Genomic DNA, 25,567 nt, shown 5'->3' on the forward strand with positions numbered 1-25,567 from the left:
GAACACAGATCTTCCAGGGCTTTTTTGTCAAGACCCTCATATGCTCTTTGCTCATCCATTGCAACTGCTCCTTAACCAACCAAACTCTCAATACCAAAATTCCAATTTGGATAGCGTGGGGTTCTGACCCAAAGCTTAATTGACCTGGTTCTGTGGATCCTAGCACGACTACGCCACTGTGACGGTGCTGCCCGTGGGAGCCAGCTGAGGTCACTCAATCAGGGTGAACTGCAAACCAAACGGGGCAGATAAACCCCAAACGCTGGTGGTTATTCCAATACTTAGATTTACCAACCAGCACAAAACAGCTTCTACAGCACCTCACTGGTCACTTAGAAGTCCAAACCACGCAGTTCCCTTAAAGTGCCCAGCCTCAGGCCTCCATCCAGACACACCTGTCAGATATGATGATGATTCCTGAGAATCTTACTTCATCATATAAAAGAAAAGGTTCTTCCAATCCCAAAGGATCAGCCACATACCCAGGTCCAATTATAACTTAGATCTTACCCAAAATACACACTATAGCCAATTCTTATTAACTAAGCTAAAATTTATTAAAAAAGAAAAGATAGAGAGTGTTGGTTAAAAGATTAATCTACAGACAGACTTGAATTCAATTCTTGAGGTTCAGATACACAGCAGAGATGAGCTTGTAGTTGCCAAAAGTCCCTTTAGAAATAGTCCATAGGTTATAGTCCAATGTCCATATTCAGGGTGGCTCCAGTCAATGACTGGGGATCTCAATCCTTATGGCTTAAGGTTTCCCCCTCTTGAAACCCAAAGCAGATCTGAGATGAAGAAGGATCGTGTCCCAGGCTTCTTATACATTTCCAGCAGCCTTTCGGCCTGAGAAAACAATAGGCTCAACTCCTTCTCCCAAACATCCCGGCAATTAGCACAGAGTAATTTACCCATTAAACAGTTCAGATACAGGTTAGCACAACCTTCAAAGAGACACAGAGACAATAATACTATTTTACTCAAGTATCATTATAAATGTTAATATTCCTTTTTTTGATCTTTGAATTAAAACTATAGCAATAGACAAGACTTGTTTGCTTGCATCCCAAGACCTGAGCAAACATCTCCCCTTCTACCTCTAACAATGCCAACTTGCATTTCAAAGCTCTAGTCATTTACATATCTTCCTAACCCGTCCTCAAGGTTCACCCATGGGTCAGGTCAGTCGGTGAGTTAATTAACTCTTTCTGGCCCTGTCACCTTTCAATGAGATATTATATCACAGTCATAACGTCACACCGCCTCCCTCCACCTGGCGCCCCCACTAACCGCCTCCCTCCGTCTGCCTCCCTCCATCCACCACCGCCACTAACCACCTCCCTCCCTGCGCCGTCTGCCGCCCCTGCTAACCGCCTCCCTCCGCCCGCCCCCCAGTGCCCCTGCTAACCACCTCCCTCCCTCCACCTCCCTCCGTCTGCCGCCCCCGCTAACCGCCTCCCTCCCTGCGTCGCCTGGTGCCCGGCTAACCATGGCCCTCCCTGCGCTGCCCCCTACCCCTCTTCCCACGTCCCGCCCTCTGTGGGGCCCACCTGCCCCCTCCCTCATGGGCTCTCCTGTGCACAGACACCCGTGTGCCCCGCTCCCTGCCTCGCCCTGAGCTCCTGCGGTGGGAGCAGGCCAGTGATCCTGCACTGCAGCTCCTGCCTGTCCCGGGGAACAGGACCTGCCCGGGGGAAATGCACTGAGATCCGCACAGGCCCCTTCGCTGGGACCCTGCTGCCCAGCCCCAAGGAAGAGCCCCTGCCAGCTCCCCATGCTGGGCTCTGCCCACTGCCCTCTGCTGCCACGTTCCCTCGGTGCCCTCCCCCGCCAGCTTGAGGGGACAGTGGGGCTGGGCCAGGGACTCCTGGGTTCCACTCCTAGGTCTGACCCCTCGCTGGGGGGGGGGCTCTGGGGATCCACCGGCTGCCCGGGCATAACCCCGACCCTGCCCCTTGCAGCCCCAGTACAAGATCGCAGACCCCATCAGCACCTTCCTCTTCTCCGTCTTCGTGCTGGGCTCCACCGTCACCATCCTCAGGGACGTCTTCCGGGTGCTCATGGAAGGTGAGCTGGGGGCACGGCGCACGGGGAGCTCAGGGGGCGGCGGGCAGAGGCTGCGACTGCTGGGCAGGGCAGGAGGCAGGGCCGGGGGCAGGCTCAGGGCAGGGGGCACAGGGCAGGGGAGGCTGGGTGCAAAGCTGGGTGACAGGGCCAGGGAGCAGAGCTGCGGGCAAGGGCAGGGCCGGGGGCTGGGTGCAGGGGCAGTGCTGCGGGCAGGGGACGGGCAGGGCCGGGGCTGGGACGGGCAGGGCCGGGGCTGGGGACGGGGCTGGGGACAGGGGCAGGGCCGGGGCTGGGGACAGGGACAGGGAGCAGAGCTGCGGGCAAGGGCAGGGCCGGGGCTGGGGCCGGGGCTGGGGACAGGGGCAGGGCTGCTTGGCAAAGGGTCTCACTGAGAAGGGAGCTGGGCAGATTCTCTGTTGTAAAAACCAACATTACTCTGAGCTACGGCAGCCGCAACCTCCCCCAACCTCCCCAGAACCTGCCCCCGACAGATCGCCCCAGCCCCCGACCTCCCCAACCTGCCCCCGTCAGATCGCCCCAACCCCTGACCTCCCCACAACCTGCCCCAAGAGATCACCCCAACCCCACCTCCTCACAACCTGCCCCTGACAGGTCGCCCCAACCGCCCCCTTCTCACAACCCGCTCATCTGCTCCCCACAACCTGCCCCCGACAGATCGCCCCAACCCCCAACCTCCCCAACCTGCCCCTGACAGATCACCCCACTCCCCGACAGATCACCCCACTCCCTGACCTCCCCAGAACCTGCCCCTGACAGATCGCCCAACCCCGACCTCCCTCAACCTGCCCCCGACAGATCGCCCCAACCCCGACCTTACAACCTGCCCCCGACAGATTAACCCTCGACCCACACAACTGCCCCTGACAGATTGCCCCAAACCCCTGACCTCCCCACAACCTGCCCCCGACAGATCACCCCAAACCCCTGACCTCCCCACAACCCGCCCCCCACAACAGATCATCTTAAGCCATCACCCCTCTGGGTCCGTGCTGGGTTGCAATGCAAAGTATGGGAGAAACTGAGGCACACATAGCATTTATAAAAAATAGTACAGAAAATTCCTCCTTTGTAACATCTCTTCCCCATCACGACTGAACTAAGCAGGGTTCCTTTAACCAACATCCTGGGAGAAGTTTGAACCCACAATTTGTTGGGAAAGAGTCAAGGGAAATCCTGCCTCACCAATCTACTAGAATTCTTTGACAGGGTCAACAAGCATGTGGACCAGGGGGATCCAGTGCACATAGTGTACTTAGATTTTCAGAAAGCCTTTGACAAGGTCCCTCACCAAAGGCTCTTAAGCAGAGTAAGTAGGAATAAATGGTCGGTTTTCAGAATGGAGAGAGGACATATCATAAAGATCTGGAGAAAGGGGGAACCAGTGAGGTGGGAAAGTTTGCAGATGATACAAACTACTCCAGATAGTTCACTCTTTGCCGTCTGCTTTGGCGTTACAAAGGGATCTCACTGAAGTGGGTGACTGGGCAACAAAATGGCAGATGAAATTCAAGGTTGATAAATGTCACGGAGTGTTGGGGAGTCCGGGCCCTGCACCCCCCACTTCCTGCGATTCCCCGGGACTCTCAGCCGGCCAGTAACACAGAAGGGTTATTAGACGACAGGAACACGGTCCCAAGCAGGGCTTGTAGGTACAACCAGGACCCCTCAGCCAGGTCCCTCTGGGCGGCAGGGAGCTTAGACCCCAGACTGGGGGTTCCTGCCTCCTCCCAGCCAGCCCAAAACTGAAACCAAAACCCTCCAGCAGGCTCTCTCCCCCTCTCCCTTTGTCCAGTTTCCCGGGCAAAGGAGTCGACTAGTCCCACCCCCCTCCTGGCTCAGGTTACAGGCTCAGGTCCTGTCCCTCACCTAAAGTCACCTCCTGCTCTCCCATCCCCCATGCAGGCAGCCCCAGTAAAACTAGACGACATTCCCAGGTCAGTCCGCCCGCTCGCTGCTGCGTCACAATAAATGCAAAGTGATGCACATTGGAAAGCATAATCCCAACTCTACAGATAAAATGATGGGGTCTAAATTAGCTGTTACCACTCAATAGAGAGATCTTGGAATCATCGTGGATAGTTCTCTGAAAAGATCTGCTCAACGTGCAGTGACAGTCAAAAAAGCGAACAGAATGTTAGGAACCGTTAGGAAAGGGATAGATAATAAGGCAGTAAATAACATAATGCCACTATGTAAATCCATGGTACGTCCACAGCTTGAATACTGCGTGCAGCTCTGGTCGCCCCATCTAAAAAAAAGATGTATGAGAATTGGAAAAGGTTCAGAAAAGGGCAACAAAAATGATTGGGGGGTCTGGAACAGCTGCCATATGAGGAGAGATTAACAAGACTGGGACTGTTCAGCTTGGAAAAGAGATGACTAAGGGGAGATGACAGAGGTCTATAAAATCATGCCTGGTGGGGAGACAGTAAATCAGGAAGTGTTCTTTACTCCTTCACACAACACGAGAACCAGGGGTCACCCGATGAAGTTAACAGGCGGCAGGTTTAAACAAACACAAGGCAGTATTTCTTCACACAGCACACAGTCAACCTGTGGAACCCCTCGCCAGGGGATGTTGGGAAGTCCCAAAGTCTAACTGGGTTCAGCTACGAATGAGGTTAGTTCCTGGTGGCTTGCTGCCCAGTGTCTGTTCCCAGCCTCAGGCTGCCTGGAGCGGCTCACGGCCGCAAGTGCCGCCCTTAGAGCAGGCTGGCGAAAGCAGGGCAGACCCCCCCAGCTGGCAGAGGGGCCTACAGTTAGAGATCACTAAGCCAGTAACAAATACAAACTTCTAGGGCTCTGCACCAGTCTCCCCAGGGAGTCCCAGCCACGCCCTGGAGCTCCCCATCCTGCCTGGCCCCCCCGACAAACTGCACGAGTGATCAGTGGTCACTGAACCCAAAAATCACCCCCCATTCAGGTTGCTCTTACCCCAGGACAATCGGCCCCCTGGCTCTTACACCAATGTCAGCCCCTGTAGGCAGTTCTGGAATCGACGGGTTTGTTAACCAAGTGCCAGGTTCCCGCCAGCGAGTGAAGAGCTGCAGTGAGCTGTCACTTCACAGGCGTTCAGGGCAGCCCCGGGGGCTCGGGCTCCAGTTTCGTGTCTCTGGCCCCGTGAGGGCTCAGACAGCGACAAGATGAAAAATCTTCACATCCATGATTTTTCTTTCCCTCTTCCAGCCTGCAGAGCGGTGGGCTGAGGCTGCTGCGCTTCTCCATGGGGGCAGGGGACTATTAACAAAGCTTTGGCTAATAATGGCCCGCTTGCCGTTTGAGCACCATCCTGGGTGGGTCCGTTCCCGTGGCTGGCGGCACGTGGTCAGAGCCACCATCGCCAGGGAGAGTCATGCAGCATGTTAGGGAGTAAGCCCCACACCTCCTCGTCAGTCTGCCCCTGCTGTGGGCCACACTCACCTACAGGGGCCGGTCTAGGGCGCCAGCTACGAGTTTGTCAGTTCTTAGCTGATGCCTGCAGTTGTGGTACCAGGTCTACCAGCATCAGCCTCCAGCAGCTTTACCGTTCACTGGGGCCTCTCTCACCCCTGGGCAGGGCAAACCCGTCCGGCCCTCGCCCTGCCCAGGTCTCCCTGTGCTCAGCCGGGCTCTCAGCCAGCACAGGGCTCAGCTCTGCCTCTGCTCCCCAGCGAGGTCAGGCCGGGCTGGTGTAACGCCGCCGGACCCTGGGTGGCGGTGAGCAGGATTGAACCAGGGACCTCTGGAGCTTAGTGCATGAGCCTCTCTACTGCCTGAGCTAAAAGCCAGCTAGTCCCTAGCTAAGGCTGCAGCACAGACGCAATCTAGCGGTAAGTGATCTCGGTGCCACTAGCCGGGACAGCGCCAGTGTTTCCCCAGGAATTGAAATCGGGGGGGGGGGGGTCAGGGCCAATGAGGGGTGAGACCGTGAGGGTGAAGGGGGCTGTATGGCACCATAGTAACAACTGAAAATGTTTCATGACCATTTTATTAGATTTAACTCGTGTTTTAAAACCATCACAAATTACAGTTCACTGCTCCAGCCTGCTGGGAAGCACGACAGCTACAACCTTCGTGGTTTGTTATAATTTTGCACAACTCTGTTAATTAACGTCTTAAGCGAATCCACAGGTTCCATAGAGTCTCTATGGATAGAAATTTCATGCTCTAGTAAAAATATAACAGTAGGGATCTATTATCGACCACCTGACCAGGACAGTGATAGTGATGATGAAATGCTAAGGGAAATTAGAGAGGCTATCAAAATTAAGAACCCAATAATAGTGGGGGGATTTCAATTATCCCCATATTGACTGGGAACATTTCACTTCAGGACGAAATGCAGAGATAAAATTTCTCGATACTTTAAATGACTGCTTCATGGAGCAGCTGGTACGGGAACCCACAAGGGGAGACGCGACTCTAGATTTAATCCTGAGTGGAGCGCAGGAGCTGGTCCAAGAGGTAACTATAGCAGGACCGCTTGGAAATAGTGACCATAATACAATAGCATTCAACATCCCTGTGGTGGGAAGAACACCTCAACTGCCCAACACTGTGGCCTTTAATTTCAAAAGGGAACTATACAAAAATGAGGGTTAGTTAGACAAAAGTTACAAGGTACAGTGACTAAAGTGAAATCCCTGCAAGTTGCGTGGGCCCTTTTTAAAGACACCATAATAGAGGCCCAACTTCAATGTATACCCCAAATTAAGAAACAGTAAAAGAACTAAAAAAGAGCCACCGTGGCTTAACAACCATGTAAAAGAAGCAGTGAGAGATAAAAAGACTTCCTTTAAAAAGTGGAAGTCAAATCCTAGTGAGGCAAATAGAAAGGAGCACAAACACTGCCAACTTAAGTGCAAGAGTGTAATAAGAAAAGCCAAAGAGGAGTTTGAAGAACGGCTAGCCAAAAACTCCAAAGGTAATAACAAAATGTTTTTTAAGTACATCAGAAGCAGGAAGCCTGCTAAACAACCAGTGGGGCCCCTTGACAATTGAAATACAAAAGGAGTGCTTAAAGACGATAAAGTCATTGCAGAGAAACTAAATGGATTCTTTGCTTCAGTCTTCACGGCTGAGGATGTTAGGGAGATTCCCAAACCTGAGCTGGCTTTTGTAGGTGACAAATCTGAGGAACTGTCACAGATTGAAGTGTCACTAGAGGAGGTTTTGGAATTAATTGATAAACTCAACATTAACAAGTCACCAGGACCAGATGGCATTCACCCAAGAGTTCTGAAAGAACTCAAATGTGAAGTTGCAGAACTATTAACTAAGGTTTGTAACCTGTCCTTTAAATCGGCTTCGGTACCCGATGACTGGAAGTTAGCTAATGTAACGCCAATATTTAGAAAGGGCTCTAGAGGTGATCCCAGCAATTACAGACCGGTAAGTCTAACGTCGGTACCGGGCAAATTAGTGGAAACAATAGTTAAAAATAAAATTGTCAGACACATAGAAAAACAAACTATTGAGCAATAGTCAACATGGTTTCTGTAAAGGGAAATCGTGTCTTACTAATCTATTAGAATTCTTTGAAGGGGTCAACAAACATGTGGACAAGGGGGATCCAGTGGACATAGTGTACGTAGATTTCCAGAAAGCCTTTGACAAGGTCCCTCACCAAAGGCTCTTATGTAAATTAAGCTGTCATGGGATAAAAGGGAAGGTCCTTTCATGGATTGAGAACTGGTTAAAAGACAGGGAACAAAGGGTAGGAATTAATGGTAAATTCTCAGAATGGAGAGGGGTAACTAGTGGTGTTCCCCAAGGGTCAGTCCTAGGACCAATCCTATTCAATTTATTCATAAATGATCTGGAGAAAGGGGTAAACAGTGAGGTGGCAAAGTTTGCAGATGATACTAAACTACTCAAGATAGTTAAGACCAAAGCAGATTGTGAAGAACTTCAAAAAGATCTCACAAAACTAAGTGACTGGGCAACAAAATGGCAAATGAAATGTAATGTGGATAAATGTAAAGTAATGCACATTGGAAAAAACAACCCCAACTATACATACAATATGATGGGGGCTAATTTAGCTACAACGAGTCAGGAAAAAGATCTTGGAGTCATCATGGACAGTTCTCTGAAGATGTCCACGCAGTGTGCAGAGGCGGTCAAAAAAGCAAACAGGATGTTAGGAATCATTAAAAAGGGGATAGAGAATATGACTGAGAATATATTATTGCCCTTATATAAATCCATGGTACGCCCACATCTCGAATACTGTGTACAGATGTGGTCTCCTCACCTCAAAAAAGATATTCTAGCACTAGAAAAGGTTCAGAAAAGGGCAACTAAAATGATTAGGGGTTTGGAGAGGGTCCCATATGAGGAAAGATTAAAGAGGCTAGGACTCTTCAGCTTGGAAAAGAGAAGACTAAGGGGGGACATGATAGAGGTATATAAAATCATGAGTGATGTGGAGAAAGTGGATAAGGAAAAGTTATTTTACTTATTCCCATAATACAAGAACTAGGGGTCACCAAATGAAAATAATAGGCAGCAGGTTTAAAACAAATAAAAGGAAGTTCTTCTTCACACAGCGCACAGTCAACTTGTGGAACTCCTTACCTGAGGAGGTTGTGAAGGCTAGGACTATAACAATGTTTAAAAGGGGACTGGATAAATTCATGGTGGCTAAGTCCATAAATGGCTATTAGCCAGGATGGGTAAGAATGGTGTCCCTAGCCTCTGTTCGTCAGAGGATGGAGATGGATGGCAGGAGAGAGATCACTTATGCTCTTATGAATGCAATGTCTTCATCTTTGTGTCTTCTCGTATGTCCGGTACTTCCATTCTTTCAACTGATATGCTCATTAGTTCAGTCACATGATCAGGCAGAAGGCGACTTCTTTCAGAACACAAAATTCTATTCACTGATGAAAAAGAACCCTCAGCTGTAGCTGTTGTGACTGGGAGTAGCAAGAGATTAATTCCTACGTCTTTCACCCCAGGAAACAGAGCACAAAGATTGGGTTGAGCCACTAGCGATGATAAAAAAGAAGTCGAAGTCAAATCTTCATTCATTCATCGTATGATATTCCACTCTGTGTTCAAATTCTCTATTCTGTCCTGAGCACATGGCAGCCCCATTGCTGGTAGTGCCTCACTCCACTCAACTGTTGGTGTTTTCTAGGACAGGCGTCTGTAAAAGCTGCGTAGAGGTTGAGTAGAATCTAGAAGTCACTGTTGTAGATTTTTAAGAATCAAGTCTGTACTTTTTCCAGCTGGCTTAACAAACACTTGTCGTCTTCACTTAAGGATTCAATATAAATGCCTTCATCAGTCAACCTCTGGACTGAAGTCTTTGCTTCTTCCAGTACTTGTTCAGTGGAGAGCTCTCTGATTGATCCAAATGTAGCTTCTATTGCTGGACAACGATCTACTACTGCTGTAGCAGATGCCTGGATGGCATTGTTTAATTGTTCAACAGTAGACTTACAAGAGGGAGAATGGCAATAGTCTTCTCTGAACATAGTAGCAAAAGTCATCCACCAGCCTCACTACTTAGATCCATCCCATCTTGGTAGATACTTTCCAAAGCCAGTAATAACGGCTGGAGTAATTTTAAGACAACAGCTAAGGATCACTCATGAGAAAGCCAGCGGGTTTTCCCAGGTTGGACTAATTTGAACTTCAGTCCCAGTGTGTCTTCTATATTTTCCAAGATAGTCAGTCTTTTTCGACTCTTGCTGAAAAAAATAATATAATGAAGCCATTACATTTGTAGCTTTTTTAATGTCTTTTGAAGACTCTGCAGCTCATACTAGTGCTAGTTGGAGAAGATGGCCTCTGCAGTGTGTATAGGAGAGATTAGGGTTACACTTTTCTCTGAGCAAAGCTTGTACTCCACCATGTCTTCCAGAGAAGTTTGCAGCGCCATCAAATGCACAAGCAGCCATCTGTTTGGGGTCCAATTAACTCTAAGATGTGGGTTGTCACAGATGCAGCCAATGTCTCTTCTATAACTTGAACATCTAGAAATGCATCTACTGGTCTACTCCTGACATCAAGATAACATACATAATGACTTGATGCCCATTTGCATCGGTGCATTCGTCAGCCATGTACGCACATTGTCTGAATGCTGTGAGAGAGTTCTTCACTTTTTCAACTGTTGAGTCTTTCACTGTTGCACCACATGCTTCTAGCCAGTCAGTTGAGTTTCTTGCAGAAAGATAGTGAGCGTACACTGGTCTTGTTCGGAACCGTGTTCAACTTCAGGATGAACAAGTGACAATGCCCTTAACATTGGCCTCCAGTTTGTAGTGTGTGGTATCTCTTGCTTAAATAGAAAGTACGGTGCCACAGCCATGTTTGTTCTCATGAACTGTGTTGTGTCTCCAGCATTCTTAACAGCCTCATTAACACTCACCGGTGTTGTCCTTGGTCAGTGGAGACTCAGAGTTCAGAGGTGCTTTCATGTGAGTTCACCTCCCAGGTGGGGGGCAAGGAGGCCCCCTGCTCGTTCCTCCAGCTGCTCACTGTTCGCTCTGCCACGGCTGTTCGTTGTGCCACCGGTCACTCCACTACTCTGTTGCCAATGGCCCTGCGCAGTCACCATCTGCTGCCACCTGCCCCTGTGACCTCTGCGAGTTGGTCTCTTGAGGTTCCACCGGCTCTCAGTGATTTCAGCTGAGCTCTCAGTGGGGGAACCTCCCTGCTAGTGCAGTCTGGGCCATCTGTTCCACAGAAACACTGTCCCACAGCAGGACTAAGCACTTAGACCTGATTATCAGTGATTTCAGCTGCAGCAGCCACTTAACAGAACAAAAGACTCTCTATGAAGCCTAATCAGCTCTGTCTTTAACCAGTGGAGAGGGACAGGTCCGCACCTTCTCTCGATACCCTAAATCAGCACCCGTCTGCCACCCCCTGTGCCCCTGAGGAGCTGGCTGGATGGCTGCTTCCCTCCATGGGTCAGTCACATCGTCCCTCTCGGAGCCGGAGCTCCAGGCTCTGTGCCCTGGGCCTTCCCCAGCTCACCCCCCACGGGCTCTGTGTGGCCCCAGTGCCACTAACCTTGGGCTTCTGCCCACGTACGCCCTGTTTTCCTACAGACATCACAGCTCAGGGCTCTGAGACCCCTTGGAGGAGTCAACCCACGTTCTGCTCCCCCCCTTTGGGTTTACCCCAGTCCCACTTCCGGGGCATCTCCACATCCCTCTCCCAGCACCCAGGCTTAGGCCCATCCCCTTCGGGTCTCTCCATCCCCAGACCGACTGTCCCCAAAGTGATCTGCCCACCGGCCTGCGTGGCACAGACCCTTCGGCTTCCTGTCCACTACCCACGGCCTAGGCTCGTAGGGACACATCTCCGGGAGTTGTTCCGACCCAGCCAGGTTACACAAATCCTTCAGTGCAGTGAGCCCTCCCCACACCCCATTTGTGGGGAGCTCCTCCCAGCGGGGGGGGGGGCTTCCATGTGGGTCAGCCCCAGGGTCTTCTGCACACCCCAAAACCTGTCCCCATAAGCCTCAGGTGCCCATTCAGACGTGAGCAGCGGAGCCTGGTTGAACTGTTCCTAGTCCCCAGTCTTGGCTCCGCCCATCTGGCTGGGCTCCCCTATGGCTCTGGGACCGAGCAAGGGGGTGAGACGTGGAGCTGGCCCGCGGGGTCAGCCTGGTTCGATCACAGGCCTCCTCAAAGGCAGGGAGGTGGGAACCGATATCCCACCCTCCTCCAACTGGGCAACAAGTTGGGATCCAGGCTCCCCTAGAACTGGCATCCTGGGGCCTTTCTTCACTTTCCCCTCAGTGGGTCCTCTCGCCCTCGGCTTCTCCAGCCCCCATTCTCGCTTTCGCCGCCTCTCCTGCTTCCTCGTGTTTTCACTGCATCTCACGGGCTGCTCCAGCTCCCAGCACTTCAACTCCATCGCTGGGGAGCCAGGTGGCGAGGACGCCCTGCTGGACGGGGAGCCAGGTCATGGAGGGAGCCAGGTGGCGAGGACGCCCTGCTGGACGGGGAGCCAGGTCATGGAGGGAGCCAGGTGGCGAGGACGCCCTGCTGGACAGGGAGCCAGGTCATGGAGGGAGCCAGGTGGCGAGGACGCCCTGCTGGACGGGGAGCCAGGTCATGGAGGGAGCCAGGCTGTGAGGACGCCCTGCTGGACAGGGAGCCAGGTCATGGAGGGAGCCAGGAGGCGAGGATGCCCTGCTGGATGGGGAGCCACGTCATGGAGGGAGCCAGGTGGCGAGGACGCCCTGCTGGATGGGGAGCCACGTCATGGAGGGCGCCAGGGACTCCCTGGTCATGGAGGGAGCCAGGTCGCGAGGCGCCCTGCTGGACGGGAGCCAGGTCATGGAGGGAGCCAGGTGGCGAGGACGCCCTGCTGGACGGGGAGCCAGGTCATGGAGGGAGCCAGGTGGCGAGGACGCCCTGCTGGACGGGGAGCCAGGTCATGGAGGGAGCCAGGTGGCGAGGACGCCCTGCTGGACGGGGAGCCAGGTCGTGGAGGGAGCCAGGTGGCGAGGACGCCCTGCTGGACGGGGAGCCAGGTCATGGAGGGAGCCAGGTGGCGAGGACGCCCTGCTGGACGGGGAGCCAGGTCATGGAGGGAGCCAGGTCGCGAGGACGCCCTGCTGGACGGGGAGCCAGGTCATGGAGGGAGCCAGGAGGCGAGGACGCCCTGCTGGACGGGGAGCCAGGTCATGGAGGGAGCCAGGTGGCGAGGACGCCCTGCTGGACGGGGAGCCAGGTCATGGAGGGAGCCAGGTGGCGAGGACGCCCTGCTGGACGGGGAGCCAGGTCATGGAGGGAGCCAGGTGGCGGACGCCCTGCTGGACGGGGAGCCAGGTCGTGGAGGAGCCAGGTGGCGAGGACGCCCTGCTGGACAGGGAGCCAGGTCATGGAGGGAGCCAGGTCGCGAGGACGCCCTGCTGGACGGGGAGCCAGGTCATGGAGGGAGCCAGGTCGCGAGGACGCCCTGCTGGACAGGGAGCCAGGGCATGGAGGGAGCCAGGCGCCGAGGACGCCCTGCTGGACGGGGACCCTCTGGGAACCCCACTTGGGCCTGAAACCTGCTTCTCGGATCAACCGTCTTTCTCCAGCCGTGCAACCAGCTGCCCCCTGTCGAGCTTCCCCACACGCAGCGTCTCTCCCCGCACAGGCTTGCGCCGTCCCTCTCAGGGAGGGGCTACACGCCATTTTCTTGTTTCCTTTGCCTACCCTTGTTTTCCTGCTGCACGTCACTTACTGCACGACACTACCGGTGCATTCACCATCCCACTGTTCCCACCACCTGTCAGGGACCCCCAGGGCCGGGCTAGGCCCCAGCCTGGGAACAGTCTCTGGGAGGGGCCTGCAGTGATCCAGACCCCCCAGGGTCTCTCTCTTCCCCCAGGGTGAGCCACGCGGCCTCCCCGCCTCCTGAGACTGGGCTGCTGGGCAGAGGCGGCTCTAGCCATTTCGCCGCCCCACGCAGGGCGGCACGCTGCTGGGGGGCGCTCTGGCGGTCGCCGGTCCTGCGGCTCCGGTGGGCCTCCCGCAGGCGTGCCTGTGGATGCTCCACCGGAGCCGCGGGACCAGCGGACCCTGCGCAGGCACGTCTGTGGGAGGACACCGGAGCCGCCTGCCGCCCTCCCAGCGACCGGCAGAGCGCCCCCCATGGCTTGCCGCCCAAAGCACGCGCTTGGCATGCTGGGGCCTGGAGCCGGCCCTGCCCCTGGAGCTCCGGGCAGCGAGTCCAGCTGAGCCAGAGCCTGGGGGCTCGGTGCCCCTTGCCCAGTGTTTGCAGTGACACTCACAGTGCAGACAGACACGGCAGACGACGCCCTTAGTGTAGCCAGAGAGCTGAAGGTAAAAGCGAGTCCAGTCTGGGCCGCCCAGTGCGGCTGTCACGGACCCCGTGTTCGGGCTGTGTCTCCGACAGCCCTCCTGCTCCCCTGCACCCCTCCCACCTCTCTGCCCAGCCCCTTGTGAGCCTTGAGCCAGGACTCGCTGGGGCTGCGCTGGGTCTCTGGGCCCCTCGATCAGCCAGCTCCGGGCTGACGGTTCAGTCCACCCACCTCGGGCTCGTCGCCTGCCCTGCGAGCCAACCCCACCCCTGCCCGACCCGGGGGAGCAATGCAACGTTCCGGGGAAACTGAGGCACACCCAAACATCATAAAAAGAGCACAGAAAATTCCCCTGTGTCACGGGTGGGTTTCCAGTCACCTGCCCCAACCTGGGGTGGCTTTGGGGCAGCTCTGAGACGCAAAGGGAAGGACACAAGGCAGGATGCTGTGGCACGGGCGCAGTTCTGTGTCATTGTCTGGCACACCCAGCTGAGCCCTGTGTCGCTCAAAGGCAGGGCTTGTCCCAGCCTCTTGGGTGCCCTAGCAAGTCTCCCCTGCCCCCTCCAGAGCCATCCCCCAGCATCACCCCAACAGCCCGATCTATCCTGGCACCACCCTGACAACCTGCCTCCTGCAGCATCACTCCAACATCCTGCCAGCAATCACCCGACATCCTGCCCCCCAGAACCACCCCGACCTCCCGCCAGCAATCACCCAACATCCTGCCCCCAAGAAATCACCCCCAGAAATCACCCCCCCAGCATCACCCTGACATCCCCCCAGCAATCACCCGACATCCTGCCCCCCAGCATCACCCCAACAGCCCCCCAGCAATCACCCGACATCCTGCCCCCAAGAAATCACCCCCCAGAAATCACCCCCCCAGCATCACCCTGACATCCCCCCAGCAATCACCCACCCGACCTCCCGCCAGCAATCACCCGACCTCCTGCCCCCCAGAACCACCCCGACATCCTGCCCCTCAGAAATCACCCGACCTCCTGCCCCCAAGAAATCACCCCCCAGAAATCCCCCCCCCAGCATCACCCTGACATCCCCCCAGCAATCACCCGACCTCCCGCCAGCAATCACCCCACCTCCCGCCAGCAATCACCCCCCAGAAATCACCCGCCAGCAATCACCCGACCTCCTGCCCCCAGATCCACCCGACCTCCTGCCAGCAATCACCCGACATCCTGCCCCAAGAAATCACCCCCAGAAATCACCCCAGCATCACCCAGACATCCTGCCCCCAGCAATCACCCGACATCCTGCCCCCAGAACCACCCCGACCTCCCGCCAGCAATCACCCGACCTCCCTTAGACCCCACCCGACCTCCCGCCAGCAATCACCCGACCTCCGCCCCAGACCCACCGACCTCCCGCCAGCAATCACCTGACCTCCCGCCCCAGACCCACCCGACCTCCCACCAGCAATCACCCGACATCCTGCCCCCAGAAATCACCCCAACCTCCCGCCAGCAATCACCCGACCTCCTGCCCCCAGACCGCCAGCAATCACCCGACCTCCTGCCCCAGCAATCACCCGACCTCCTGCCCCAGACCCACCCGACCTCCCGCCAGCAATCACCCGACATCCTGCCCCAAGAAATCACCCCAGAAATCACCCCAGCATCACCCAGACATCCTGCCCCAGCAATCACCCGACATCCTGCCCCCAGAACCACCCCGACCTCCCAGCAATCACCCAACCTCAGACCCACCCGACCTCCCGCCAGCAATCACCCAACCTCCTGCCCCAGACCCACCCGACCTCCCGCCAGCAATCACCCGACATCCTGCCCCAGACCCACCCCGACCTCCCGCCAGCAATCACCCGACCTCCCGCCCCAGAAATCACCCCAGAAATCACCCCAGCATCACCCAGACATCCTGCCCCAGCAATCACCCGACATCCTGCCCCCAGAACCACCCCGACCTCCCGCCAGCAATCACCCGACCTCGCCAGCAATCACCCGACCTCCCGCCCCAGACCCACCCGACCTCCCGCCAGCAATCACCCGACCTCCTGCCCCCAGAAATCACCCCCGACCTCCGCCAGCAATCACCCGACCTCCCGCCCCAGACCCACCCCGACCTCCCGCCAGCAATCACCTGACCTCCTGCCCCCAGAAATCACCCCCGAACTCCTGCCAGCAATCACCCGACATCCTGCCCCCAGAACCACCCCGACCTCCTGCCAGCAATCACCCAACATCCTGCCCCCCAGAACCACCCCGACCGCCGGCCAGCAATCACCCAACATCCTGCCCCAGCAATCACCCCCAGAAATCACCCCAGCAATCACCCTGACATCCTGCCCCCAGAAATCACCCCCAGAACCACCCCGACATCCTGCCAGCAATCACCAGACATCCTGCCCCCAGCAATCACTCCAACATCCTGCCCCCAGCACTCACCCCCAGAAATCACCCCCAGCATTACCCTGACATCCTGCCCCAGCAATCACTCCAACATCCTGCCCCCAGCACTCACCCCAGAAATCACCCCAGCATTACCCTGACATCCTGCCCCCAGCAATCACCCAACATCCTGCCCGCCAGCAATCACCCCGACATTCCCCCCAGCATTACCCCGACATCCTGCCAGCAATCACCTGACATCCTGTCCCCCAGAACCACCCCGACCTCCCGCCAGCAATCACCCGACCTCCTGCCCCCAAGACCCACCCCGACCTCCCGCCAGCAATCACCCGACCTCCCGCCCCAGAAATCACCCCCGACCTCCGCCAGCAATCACCCGACATCCCACCCCAGAAATCACCCCCGACCTCCCGCCAGCAATCACCCAACCTCCTGCCCCCCAGCCCCCCCCCGACCTCCCGCCCGCAATCACCGACTCCCGCCCCCAGACCCACCCCGACCTCCCGCCAGCAATCACCCGACCTCCTGCCCCCAGAAATCACCCCGACCTCCCGCCAGCAATCACCCGACATCCTGCCCCCAGACCCACCCCGACCTCCCGCCAGCAATCACCCGACCTCCTGCCCCCCAGACCCACCCCGACCTCCCGCCAGCAATCACCCGACCTCCCGCCCCCCAGACCCACCCCGACCTCCCGCCAGCAATCACCCGACCTCCTGCCCCGCCAGCAATCACGCCAGCAATCACCCGACCTCCTGCCCCCAGAAATCACCCCCGAACTCCTGCCAGCAATCACCCGACATCCTGCCCCCAGAACCACCCCGACCTCCTGCCAGCAATCACCCAACATCCTGCCCCAGAACCACCCCGACCTCCTGCCAGCAATCACCCAACATCCTGCCCCCAGCAATCACCCCAGAAATCACCCCAGCAATCACCCTGACATCCTGCCCCAGAAATCACCCCAGAACCACCCCGACATCCTGCCAGCAATCACCAGACATCCTGCCCCCAGCAATCACTCCAACATCCTGCCCCAGCACTCACCCCCAGAAATCACCCCAGCATTACCCTGACATCCTGCCCCAGCAATCACTCCAACATCCTGCCCCCAGAAATCACCCCCAGCATCACCCTGACATCCTGCCCCCAGCAATCACCCCAACATCCCCAGCAATCACCCGACATCCAGCCCCCAGAACCACCCGACATCCTGCCAGCAATCACCCAACACCCTGCCCCCAGAAATCACCCCAGAAATGACCCCCCAGCATCACTCTGACATCTCCCCAGCAATCACCCTGACATCCTGCACCCCAGCAATCACCCCAACATCCCCAGCAATCACCCGACATCCTGCCCCCAGCAATCACCACCCCAGCATCACCCTGACATTCCCCAGCAATCACCCGACATCCTGCCCCCAGCAATCACCACCCCAGCATCACCCTGACATCCCCCCAGCAATCACCCAACATCCTGCCCCCAAGCAATCACCCCAGCACCATCCTGACATCCCCCAGCCTCCCCCCGACATCCTGCCAGGAATCACCCTGACATCCTCCCCCCAAGCAATCACCCAACATCCTGCCCCCCAGCATCATCCTGACATCCCCACTGCAATCACCCCAACATCCTGCTCCCCAGCAATCACCCCAACATTCCCTCCAGCACCACCCTGACATCCTCCCACACTGCAATCACCCCAACATCCTGCCCCCTGCAATCACCCCAGCATCACCCCAACATCCCGCAGCAATCACCCAACATCCTGCCCCTGCAATCACCCAGACATTCCCAGCAATCACCCTGACATCCTTCCCCACTGCAATCACCCCAACCTCCACCCAGCAATCACCCGACCTCCTGCCCCCAGAAATCACCCCCAGCATCACCCCAACATCCCCCCAGCAATCACCCGACATCCTGCCCCCCAGCAATCACCCCAACATCCCCCCAGCAATCACCCAACATCCTGCCCCCAGCAATCACCCCAGCACCACCCTGACATCCCCCAGCCTCCTCCCAACATCCTGCCAGCAATCACCCCGACATCCTCTCCTGCAACAATCACCCCAACATCCCCCCAGCAATCACTCTGACATCCTGCCCCCCAGCAATCACCCCATCACCCCAACATTCCCCAGCACCACCCTGACATCCTCACACACTGCAATCACCCCGACATCCCACCAGCAATCACCTGACATCCTGTCCCCCAGAAGTCACCCCAACATCCTCTCCCCAGCAATCAAACAACATCCGGCCCCCCAGAAATCACCCTCCAGAAATCACCCCTCCAGCATTACCCTGACATCCCCCCAGCAATCACTCTGACATCCTGCCCCCAGCAATCACCCAACATCCTGCCCCAACAACCCCCAGCACCACCCTGACATCCTCCCCACTTCAATCACCCCAACATCTCCCCAGCAATCACCTGACATCCTGTCCCCCAGCACCACCCCGACTTTCCCTCAAGTACCACCCCGACATCCTGCCAGCAATCACCCACATCCCCCAGCAATCCACCGACAACCAGCCTCCCAGCACCACTCCATCACCCCAACATTCCCCCCAGCACCAGCCTGACATCCCCCAGAATCCCCCCTGACATCCTGCCAGCAATCATCCCAACATCCTCCCGCACTGCAATCACCCCAACAACCTCCACCCCAGCAATCACCCCAACATCCCCCCAACATTCCCCCCAGCACCACCCTGACATCCTGCCCCCCAGCACCACCCTGACATCCTGCCCCCCTGCAATCACCCCAACATCCTGCCCCCCTGCAATCACCCCCAGCATCACCCCAACATCTCCCCAGCAATCCCTCTGACATCCCCGCAGAAATCACCCCGACATCCTCCCACACGGCAATCATCCCAACATCCTGCCCCCCTGCAATCACCCAACATCCTGCCCCCCCTGCAATCACCCCAGCATCACCCCGACATTCCCCCCAACAATCCCCCTGCAATCACCCCCCCAGCATCACCCCAACATCCCTGCAGCAATCACCCCGACATCCTGCCCCCCAGCAATCACCCAACATCCTGCCCCCCGACATTCCCCCCAGCATCACCCCGACATCCTTCCCCACTGCAATCACCCGACATCCCCCGAGCACTCACCCCGTGCCCCCAACAAGCCCCCCCACCCCCCAGCAGCCTGTCAGGCTGTCACGGAGCAGCAGGAGGGAAGCCACCCCCGCTTGGCACAGGCTCGTGGAGGCTCCCATGGGTGCGCCACGTCCCCCCCACCCCAGCCCCACACACTGAGCCTCTTGGCTCCAGCACTCCTGCTTCATGCAGTGAGCTCTGTCCAGCTGAGATAGACTCTTAGTCAGAGACTTTTCCACGCCTCAGGGACTGATGCACCCTGGCCAGGCTTTGCAATGACACCAGGCAGTGTTTTCCAAACAGAGCAGGGTTTATTAGTCACCTGGACACAGCACCAGGAAGTCCTTAAGTTAGCAAGAGAAACAAAAGCCATATCCAGTTGCCAGCTGGCAGTGCAGCCAGCCAGCCCAGATGCTATGGACTCCATGTCAGGCTCTGTCTCTCTCTCCTTTCTCAGTCCCAGATGAGAGATCTCCTTCTTCTGGGCTTTGCTGGGTGGGAATGTTCTGGGCACTGTCATCGACAGTCCCTAATGGCCCCCAGCCCCCCCTCCCCAGGAACACGGCCCATCTCCTGCTCTGCCCCACCAGCGCCGGCAACCCTGCTGCAGCCACTGGGCAGCAATGCAAAGTGTGGAGGGAAACTGAGGCACGCAGAGTGTTCATAAGCGTCCCAGCAGCATGGGGAGAAAAGCCTGGGTGCTATGGGGCTTTCTAAACTGGGGGGTGGGGGGCTGGCAAAATCCAGTGACTGGAAGCTGAAGCCAGACAGTCCATTGGCCAGTGGGCCCATGTGTTAAACCCAGGGCAGTGACCCACAGGCCCAAACAGCCCAGGGCAGCAGTGACTGTGCTGGCTCCTGGCTGCCTTTCAGGCCGACGTGGTAGCCCAGGGGTGGGCAAACTTTTTGGCCCAAGGGCCACATTGGGGTTGCACAACTGTCTGGAGGGCTGGGTAGGCAAGACTGTGCCCCCCCACACAGCCTGGCCCCTGCTCCCTATCCGCCCCCTCCCACTTCCTGCCTCCTGACTGCCCCCTTCAGAACCCCCCCACCCAACCAACATCCCCCCCCCCGCTCCTTGTCCCCTGACCGCCCCCTTCCGGGACCCCCACCCCCTCTCCAACCCCTCTGTTCTCTGTCCCCTGACTGCCCCGACCCCTATCCACACACCTCCACCCCTGACTGCCCCCTCAGAATCCCCACCCATCCAACCCCCCTGTGACGGTGCTGCCCGGGGGAGCCAGCTGAGGTCACTCAAACAGGGTGAACTGCAAACAAAATGGGGCAGACAAACCCCAAACGCTGGTGGATTTTCCAATTCTTAGCTTTACCAACCAGCACAGAACAGTCTCTGTGTTACCTCACTGGTTACTCAGAATCCAAACCCCGCAGTTCCCTTAAAGTGCCCAGCCTCAGGCCTCCGGCCAGACACACCTGTCAAACATATGATGATGATTCCTGAAAAATCTTATCTCACCATACAAAAGAAAAGGTTCTTCCAACCCCAAAGGATCAGCCACACACCCAGGTCCAATTATAACTTGGGCCATGGCTAAACTTGCAGATTTGCAGCGCTGCAGCAGGGTGTGAAAAAACACCCCCTCCAGCGCTGCAAGTTGCCGCTCTGCAAAGCGCCAGTGTGGTCAGAGCCCCAGCGCTGGGAGCGCGGCTCCCAGCTTAGCCATAGCCTTAGATCTTACCCAAAATACACACTACAGCCAATTCTTATTAACTAAGCTAACATTTATTAGAAAAGAGAGAGAGAGAGAGAGAGAGCTGGTTGAAAGATCAATATACAGACAGACTTGAATTCAATTCCTGAGGTCCTTTTTTGGTCTTTGAATCAAAGCTCTAGCAATAGACAAGCCTTGTTTGTTACATCCCAAGCCCTGAGCAAACACCTCCCCTTCTGCCTCTAACAATGCGGCTGCATTTCAAAGCTCTGGTCATTTACAGATCTTCCTAACCAGTCTCTAAGGTTCACCCAGGGGTCGGGTCAGTCTGGGAGGTAATTAACTCTGTCTGGCCCTGCCACCTTCCAATGAGATATTATATCACACTCATAACCTCACACACACACCCCGCTCCTCGTGCCCTGACCACCCCCTCCTGGGACTCCTGCCCCTAACCGCCCCCGGGACCCCACCCGCTATCTCACTCCCCCTGTTCCCCGTCCCCTGCCCTCCCCCAGAACCTCTGCCCTATCCAACCGCCCCTGTTCCCCATCCCCTGACCGCACCCCACCCCCAAACCTCCGCCCCCATCCAACCGCCCCCTGCTCCCTGTCCCTTGACTGCCCCCCCGGCACCCCCGCCCCTTATCCAACCCCCCCATCCCGTGGCTGTGGGGGAGGGGCTGGGGCGAGCAGCCCGGGCCAGGAGCTCAGGGGCCGAGCAGGACCGTCCCGCAGGCTGGATGTGGCCCATGGGCCGTAGTTTGCTCACCTGTGTGTTAGCTCAACGCAGGTTCCTGGGCTCAGGGCAGGGGTCGCCGACGAGGGACTCTGGCTGGCCTGAGTTCTGAGGACCCCACCAGCGCCTGGCTGGGCAATGGGAGGACGTGGGCAGCCTGGCCCTGGCATGCTCCTGCCAATGCTTGGGGGGGACGGGTCATACCTCATCCTAGCTCTGCCGGGGGGGGGGGGGCTCCTAGGTCCTGGCTGCCCAGCGAGTCCCTGAGCCCAGCACACTCCTCCCCATGCCCACAGCACCCCGCCCGCCCGTTCCAGCCACCCAGTGAGTCCCCTGCTCTGGGTGCATCTCCTGCCCCCACCCTCACAGGCTCCATGGGGCCACCCCAGGCCAGCCTGGCCCCTCCCTCCGCAGCCTGCTCCAGCGCCGCTCTGGCGTCCCCTCCAGAGAGCCCTGGGGAGCCCCTGTGCCAGGGCTGGAGCCCTGCCAGGCTGGGGGAGCCGCCCGCCTGAACCCCCAGGAGCTGGGCTGCCCCGGTGCCAGGCTCACCCTCCCTCTTTGGCCCCAGGGGCGCCGCGGGGTGTCGAGTTCAGTGCAGTGAAGGACGTGCTGCTGGCCGTGAAGGACGTGAAGGACGCCCACAACCTGCACCTCTGGGCCCTGACCCTCGGCCACCACGTGGTGTCTGTGCACGTGGCAGTTGGTGAGTCCTCCGCCACCCCCCCACCTGACCCCGCCCTCCAGCGCAGCTGTGGGGCAGCTGTGGGGCACCCCTCCCCCTACCAGAATGGGGTCCTTGCATGTTCCACCCTGACATGTGCTCCCTGCTAGCCCCTCCTCCGCGGTGTGATTCCTGCAGGCCCCGCCCCCCAGTACCTGGTCCCTGCAGGCCCCACACCTGATAGGTGCTCCCTGCTAGCCCCTCCTCCGCGGTGTGATTCCTGCAGGCCCCGCCCCCCAGTACCTGGTCCCTGCAGGCCCCACACCTGATAGGTGCTCCCTGCTAGCCCCTCCTCCGCAGTGTGATTCCTGCAGGCCCCGCCCCCCAGTACCTGGTCCCTGCAGGCCCCACACCTGATAGGTGGTCCCTGCTAGCCCCTCCTCCGTGATGTGATTCCTGCAGGCCCCGCCCCCTGGTACCTGGTCCCTGCAGGCCCCACACCTGATAGGTGGTCCCTGCTAGCCCCTCCTCCGTGATGTGATTGCTGCAGGCCCCACCCCCTGGTACCTGGTCCCTGCAGGCCCCACACCTGATAGGTGGTCCCTGCTAGCCCCTCCTCCGCGATGTGATTCCTGCAGGCCCCGCCCCCCAGTACCTGGTCCCTGCAGGCCCCACACCTGATAGGTGGTCCCTGCTAGCCCCTCCTCCGTGATGTGATTCCTGCAGGCCCCGCCCCCTGGTACCTGGTCCCTGCAGGCCCCACACCTGATAGGTGGTCCCTTTAAGCCCCGCCCCCAGCACATGGTCCCTGCAGGCCCCCCCCCAGGAGATGCTCACAGGGGGCTGGGCTGCCCCCTTTGCCTGCAGGTGCCGGCGCGGACATGGAAGACGTGCTGCAGGAAGCCACCGCCCAGCTGCAGAGAACCTTTGGCTTCGTCTCGTGCACGGTGCAGGTGGAGCGGTACCTGGAGGACATGGCTGCCTGCCGCCAGTGCCAGGACCCCCGGGACTGAGCACTGGGCCCGCAGCGCTTGGCACCAGAGATGGAGACGCCCCAGCCCCAGCCTCTGCTCTGCCCAGCAGGCCCCCACGTCCAGCCAGCTGGCTGTGGGGCTGCCCCACCAGGCCCTAGCCTTGGCTCTTTGCACTGCCAATGGGGTGCAAGAGCCCCACCCACACTGACCCTGGGGCTGCCCCCCACAGGTAGGGGAGAGCCATGGGGCAGCTGGAGCTCGGGCAGAGGGGCCCTGCTGGGACCCTTCTCCCCATCTGCCTCTGGTGAGCTCTTGGGAAATGGGGGAGCCACCGCCCCGGGGCCCATCCGGGCAGCCTGCCTTTGGGCAGTGGGGTGCGCTGCAGAGCGCCCCCTGCAGGGTGAGAGCGCCAGGCTCCCTGCACCCCGCGCCGGGGTGACTCTGCCCTGGTGCTGCTCCCACCGCTGCTGTGCTGGGGCCCTGCGCCCGCCCACGGGCACTGACATAGTCCTGCTGTGCTCCGTCCTGCTCCTGACAGCAAGGGCCACAGCGGGTCAGAGCAAGGGTCCCTCTAGCCAGGTCTCCAGCCGGTGCCAGGTGCCCCACAGGGACTCAGCAAGCCCAGGCGCCGACTGTCCCTCTTTCCTGTGGGGTGTTTGACCCCCCTCTGCCCCACCCCCAGCCTAACCCCGGCCCCAACGCCCTGCCCCTGCCCCACCCCCATCCTAACCCCTTCCCCAAAGCCCTGCCCCAACTCCGTTCCCTCCCTGCCCCTATTCCAACCCCTTCCCCACTGCCCCGCCCCGGCCCCACCTCCTCCCCTGAGCGTGCCACAGTCCCACCCCCGCCCCCGCCCCCGAGCGTGCAAACAGCTGTTTGGCTGCAGCCGGGCGGGAAGCGCTGGGCGGGAGGCAGAGGAGCGAGGACGCGGCGCACTCGGGGAGGAGGCAGAGGAGGTGGGGCAGGGGCGGGAGAGGCGCTTGGCTGCCAGGGGGTGCAAAGCACCCACCAGTTTTTTCCTGTGGATGCTCCAGCCCCGGAGCATCCACGGAGTCGGCGCCTAAGTCATCAAGTGACCCTCTCCCCCCCCCGGCCCCCGGCGCTCATTCTCAGCTCCTGGCAGACAGAGGCTGGGGCACCATCCCTGCCCAGCCTGGCTAATAGCCACTGATGGACCCGTCCTCCAGGAACTTCTGTTATAGTCTTGGCCTTCCCTACATCCCCTGGCGAGGAGTTCCCCAGGTCGACTGTGCCTTGTGTTTGTTTTCAACCTGCTGCCTGTTCATTTCATGTGGTGACCCCTAGTCCCCGTGTTATGAGGAGCAAACAACACTTCCCACGTCACTCTCTCCCCACCAGTCATGATTTTACAGACCTCTGCCATGTCCCCCCTTAGTCGTCTCTTTGCCAAGCTGACGAGTCCCCGGCTGGTTAATCTCTCCTCAGCCCTTTTCTGAACCTTTTCCAGTTCCAGTCTATCATGCCCAAGCCTGCTGAGGGACCAGTGCCGGGGGGTCAGGGCAGCATCAGGCCACTAGTTACTGCAGCTGACTCTGCCACGCACCACCCCCAGCTGTGTGGGGAGTTAGCCGGACAGCCCCCTCCCGCCCCCAGCAGCCCAGCCCTGCCTTGGTGGGGGGAGGCGCCAGCCCTCTAAGCAGCAGGGGCCTGGGCTCACACTCCCGTGCAGCCGGCCTGCAGTGTCTGTCATGCTCCCTGCCAGGACCCGCAGAGAAGGGTATTTGTCCCCACCCCGGCTCCCTGCTTAGAACCCCTCCCTGGCAGCCCCCTGCCAGCAGCACTTCTGGGGCGTGGCCCAGGGTGGGGCGGGGCCCCAGTGCCGGCAGGGCGTGTCCCAGGGCGGGGCGGGGCCCCAGTGCCGGCAGGGCGTGGCCCAGGGCGGGGCGGGGCCCCAGTGTTGGCGGGGCACGACCCAGGGCGTGGCGGGGCCCCAGTGCTGGTGGGGCACGGCCCAGGGCGTGGTGGGGCCCCAGTGCCGGCGGGCGTGGCCCAGGGCAGGGAGGGCCCCAGTGCCGGTGGGGTGTGGCCCAGGGCAGGGAGGGGCCCCAGTGCCGGTGGGGTGTGGCCCAGGGCAGGAGGGGCCCCAGTGCCGGTGGGGCGTGGCCCAGGATGGGGCGGGGCCCCAGTGCCGGTGGGGTGTG

General features: G+C 58.5%; 1 protein-coding gene across 1 annotated transcript in view; it reads left to right on the forward strand.

Annotated features, from left to right (window-relative positions):
* The window catches only part of SLC30A3 (solute carrier family 30 member 3), a 39,259-nt gene extending 15,527 nt beyond the window's left edge, over positions 1-23,732 (forward strand). The window contains exons 6-8 of the mRNA XM_039531508.1: positions 1,965-2,070; positions 22,339-22,473; positions 23,299-23,732. Of these exons, the coding sequence (XP_039387442.1) occupies positions 1,965-2,070; positions 22,339-22,473; positions 23,299-23,444 (387 nt within the window). The 3' untranslated portion in view covers positions 23,445-23,732. The remainder of the gene's footprint in view (positions 1-1,964; positions 2,071-22,338; positions 22,474-23,298) is intronic.
* The last annotated feature ends 1,835 nt before the right edge of the window (positions 23,733-25,567 follow it).

This window comes from Mauremys reevesii, linkage group 3 (assembly GCF_016161935.1).
Source record: "Mauremys reevesii isolate NIE-2019 linkage group 3, ASM1616193v1, whole genome shotgun sequence".
Classification (NCBI taxonomy): Eukaryota; Metazoa; Chordata; order Testudines; family Geoemydidae; genus Mauremys; species Mauremys reevesii.